This window comes from Selaginella moellendorffii, unplaced genomic scaffold (assembly GCF_000143415.4).
Source record: "Selaginella moellendorffii unplaced genomic scaffold, v1.0 SELMOscaffold_159, whole genome shotgun sequence".
Taxonomy (NCBI): Eukaryota; Viridiplantae; Streptophyta; class Lycopodiopsida; order Selaginellales; family Selaginellaceae; genus Selaginella; species Selaginella moellendorffii.
In genome coordinates this window covers 26,052-29,712 of record NW_003314420.1, presented here as the reverse complement: position 1 = coordinate 29,712, position 3,661 = coordinate 26,052, and the positions used below count along the sequence as shown (strand labels likewise).

At 41.7% G+C, this 3,661-nt stretch overlaps 1 protein-coding gene across 1 annotated transcript in view; it reads right to left on the bottom strand.

The window, feature by feature from the left end:
• Positions 1 to 378: 378 nt before the first annotated feature.
• LOC9663332 (alpha-mannosidase 2) overlaps positions 379 to 3,661 on the bottom strand; it is a 9,600-nt gene continuing 6,317 nt past the window's right edge. Inside the window, exons 7-10 of the mRNA XM_002993435.2 lie at positions 3,382 to 3,658; positions 3,182 to 3,331; positions 3,087 to 3,119; positions 379 to 3,036 (exon numbers count right to left, since the gene is read on the bottom strand). Coding sequence (XP_002993481.2) covers positions 379 to 3,036; positions 3,087 to 3,119; positions 3,182 to 3,331; positions 3,382 to 3,658 — 3,118 coding nt within the window. The remainder of the gene's footprint in view (positions 3,037 to 3,086; positions 3,120 to 3,181; positions 3,332 to 3,381; positions 3,659 to 3,661) is intronic.

Genomic DNA, 3,661 nt, shown 5'->3' with positions numbered 1-3,661 from the left:
CGTGGCTGGGTCATGAGGGAGGGGAGAATGACACAAACCACAGGAATATTCCAAGAATATTTCATAGCTGGTAATGCCTTTAAGGGTTGGGAGGTTGGCCTAGGGTTCACCCTATTGTTCATTTCATTATGAACATCATCATAGATAGTCTAAACCATCAGCACCAATGATATTGCCACCATTCCAAGGTTAAGTTCCTTACCCTAAGTCCATGCCTTAATATACCTTTGACCCACATTAATCATATGGTCAAAGATGGTGCCTAAATATCATCAGGCCTGACCTGAGTGGAGAAATGTTAGTAACTTTCTTAGCCATTGTTTTTGAAATCTGAGGAAAGTTTCAGACCCAGTGGATTTTTTCTTCTCATTGGCTAAATTACTCAGATATGGTGGCATCTTGCTTTACTGCTGAAAACTTAAAAGCTTGCAGCTCCATTGGATTTAGATCAATAAAACCTTTCCTCTTCCCAGGTCCTGCTCTTTCCATTCTGGGGGTCTGTTCTATATAACCAACCTGTATGGAGTCGTGGACAAAATTGATGCTCGACTGAACAATATTCTGAACCTGGACTGGCTGAAATATATCGAAAAGATTCAGACCCTGTTCATCATAAACTTTGAATCCGTTTTTCTCATACGATCTGTCCCATCCACTGCGATAGAGGGTCAGTCCGTACTGCAGAACATCAGATCTCTCATGAGACGATTTAAGTGACTTCAAATTGACAAGGTGAACATCGCAAGGAAATTCCTTTTGCATTAACACCAAAGAGCCAACCTCTGAGTTTTCAAAAGCTTCAGCCTTTCCCAAATAGACAATTGGCTGATAGTTCAGTTTCGCCCCAATAGAATGTGACAACAGTGATTGCATCTGAGACGACGAAGGTGGTTGCTCAGAAATATTTTTTTCCAAAAGAAGGTGGAAAACTATGTTGACGGGTCTATTATCCATAATTCCTTGTTCTAGGCCTCTGCCATCATCCGTGGACAACCTCCTGTCAAGCATCATTTCTAGCCATCCGTTTCCAAGGCTGGCCGCACCTAATGCCTGTCTACTATGTACAGAAAACCTGTGTCCATGTCCTTGCAAGCAAGCTAACGAAGACATTGGATAGTAGTTTCCTTGCAGCGGAATTTTGTCATAAGTTTTCCGGGCAACTGCTTGAAAACCATTTGAATCCGTAAAAAATGTTCTCTTGTTTTCAATCCCAGTTTTGAACCGAACAATAACCTCTTTGTTGTCAAAAACTCTTCCAGTGAGCTCAACATAGTACTCCATTTCCACAATACTTGTCATTTTAAAAATTCTTGCTGATCTCATAATGGGCTTTCCTCCAAATTTGCTTTTTGGAACGAGATGCAATTCTTCCATGATAGGTCCCTGTGCCATTATTAGCAAACCACCTTTCTCAACAAGGGGATCAGCCTCACGTAAAGGAGAAAAAACATATGCACCACCTTGTGTAGAGTAATAAAGCATCTCTTCCTCTACTCTGATTTTTTCCTGAGTCTGAGTGTCTTTGATCCATTTCATGAAACCAGAATGAGAAAAACCCAACGTTTGTGTCCTGGTGGAGATCTGAATGTCTTTAGAGTTTGGAAATGTGGTACACTGATAAGGCTCTGGACAAGCTATGCCATTCTCTGAAATAGTTAGTGTCGCTAGAACAGCCTTCTGGCAAAAACCGTAGCTGTTCGATTCCATCAGGAAGTACGTCTCAAACCCGAGAGCAGGAAGGTGTGTTTCCCATTGAGCTCTGTGTCTTCCAGTAAATAAAGACTCCTTTGTCCATTCTGGAGCTACTTGGCTTTTAATACTTCTCATTTTTTTATCGAAAACACAGAATAGAGGGCTGTCAACTAAAAGTACCATAACATGATCCACGATCATGGCAAGTGGATTGAAGATAGTCACCCGATGCATATGGTTAGCTGTTAGGTTTATTACCTTCTTTACCGGTAACAAAGTAAAATGGGAGCGACTTTGTTCCAGTTCAAACCAGTTTGCATTCTGTTTCTTTTGGTTGAAAAGAAGCAATTCAACACTCGCAAGCATCGATTTTTGAAGACCGACAAGGGAATTATGCATGCGGTCTGCATAATCAGCAACAACATGATTAGTTGCTGTACCTGTAATTCCATCATGGTGTTGGAAAAGAGCCAGATTTTCTGTAGCTAAAACGAGGTTTTGTCTGAACTCTTTCAAAAGCAAGCGACCAAAAGTCGAATTGCATTTTAGTTGTGTGAAAACGAAGAGTATGTTGGCTGCCCGCAGTGTCTCCTCAAGGAGTCTGTCTAAGGCCTTGTAAAATGGACGAGTGACGTAATATCCACTCCAGTAGTCATCTTCTTTGTCTGCATACGCAAAAAAATCGCCTGATAGAGCTGGAAAGTCAGTGACACCAGTCCCGTGTAGTGCCTGAAAGTAGTCTTCAAGGGTTCCAAAATTCACATCCATTTTCATCCTCGAATTTGCATTGATGAAGTCAAAAAGTTTTTGATAGTTACTAAACTGAGCCTCTGCTTCTGCTGCGCTGGAGTACCGAAAGTCATCCCCAAGGGGAACAAGCAGCATGTTAGTTTTGTACAGCGTTGATTTCTTTCGGTACTGGTCTAGCAGCATGGCAGCTTTTTCTTCAATATTTTTGTCGGTGATAGCTTCTGGACGTCTTCCCCACGGACAAGGTAGTACATTACTATATCCTGGTATTCTCCAAAAGTCAAACTGGCAACAGACGGCTGGTTCCGGTCCACACGTATGAGGTATGTCATAAAAGTAAAACGGCATCATATGACACAAAATATCTGTAGTGTTTTTGGAGTCCCAATTTTGGCGCCAGATGAACTCTAGACTCTTCTTGGAAGCAAGAGACTTCTTTACCTCGTAATGAGTCCGCTGAATGACCATGTTCCTAAATCCCATCCGTTTTAGAAGAAAGGCCATAGTGGACGAATGACCAAATGGATCTATGGACCATGCATTGGTTGGTGCTACACCGATATTGTCTACTACCCACAGATTTCCTGCAGTCATCTGTAAAACAACACAGTTAAATCAATAAAATCTTGCTTCAAGGCCTTAACCTGTTCAATGATTGCATAGTAGTGAGTATTTGCCTGCAAAAAGAGATATTTATGGAATCAAAACCATCCAAGTCAAAGAAGACAGGAAATCTCACTTCATCATTCATTACCCACCCGCCTCCAACAAGTTCAAGTTGTCCGTTTCTAACAAGAGCAATAAAACCATCTTTCTCTAATGGGGATGCGTCCTTCCACCATTCCTTTAGGTACGAAACTTCTTCCCATATGAACTTACGTCTGTGATCCTAAGGCAAAGAACACAAGTGCTACCAATTGTAAAATGATCGAGGCAAACCTTTTGTAAAGATCTCACAACGTTGCTAAGAATATGACGAGTGCGTTCTTGATAGTATTCCTCAACAGTTTTGATCCACCCAGGATCATTATGGGAATGAGGAACAACGAATACTCGTAGGTTCTGGTGATCCCACTCATCACCCCTGTACTCTACATTCCACCCTTGAGTCCAAACTCCTCCATGCTCATTCTCAAACTTGATTTCATCATATAGGTTTTGGGTGGTAATCTCCACACAAGCCTCCATGGTGCTGTAACCAGTGATGGTACCATGACTG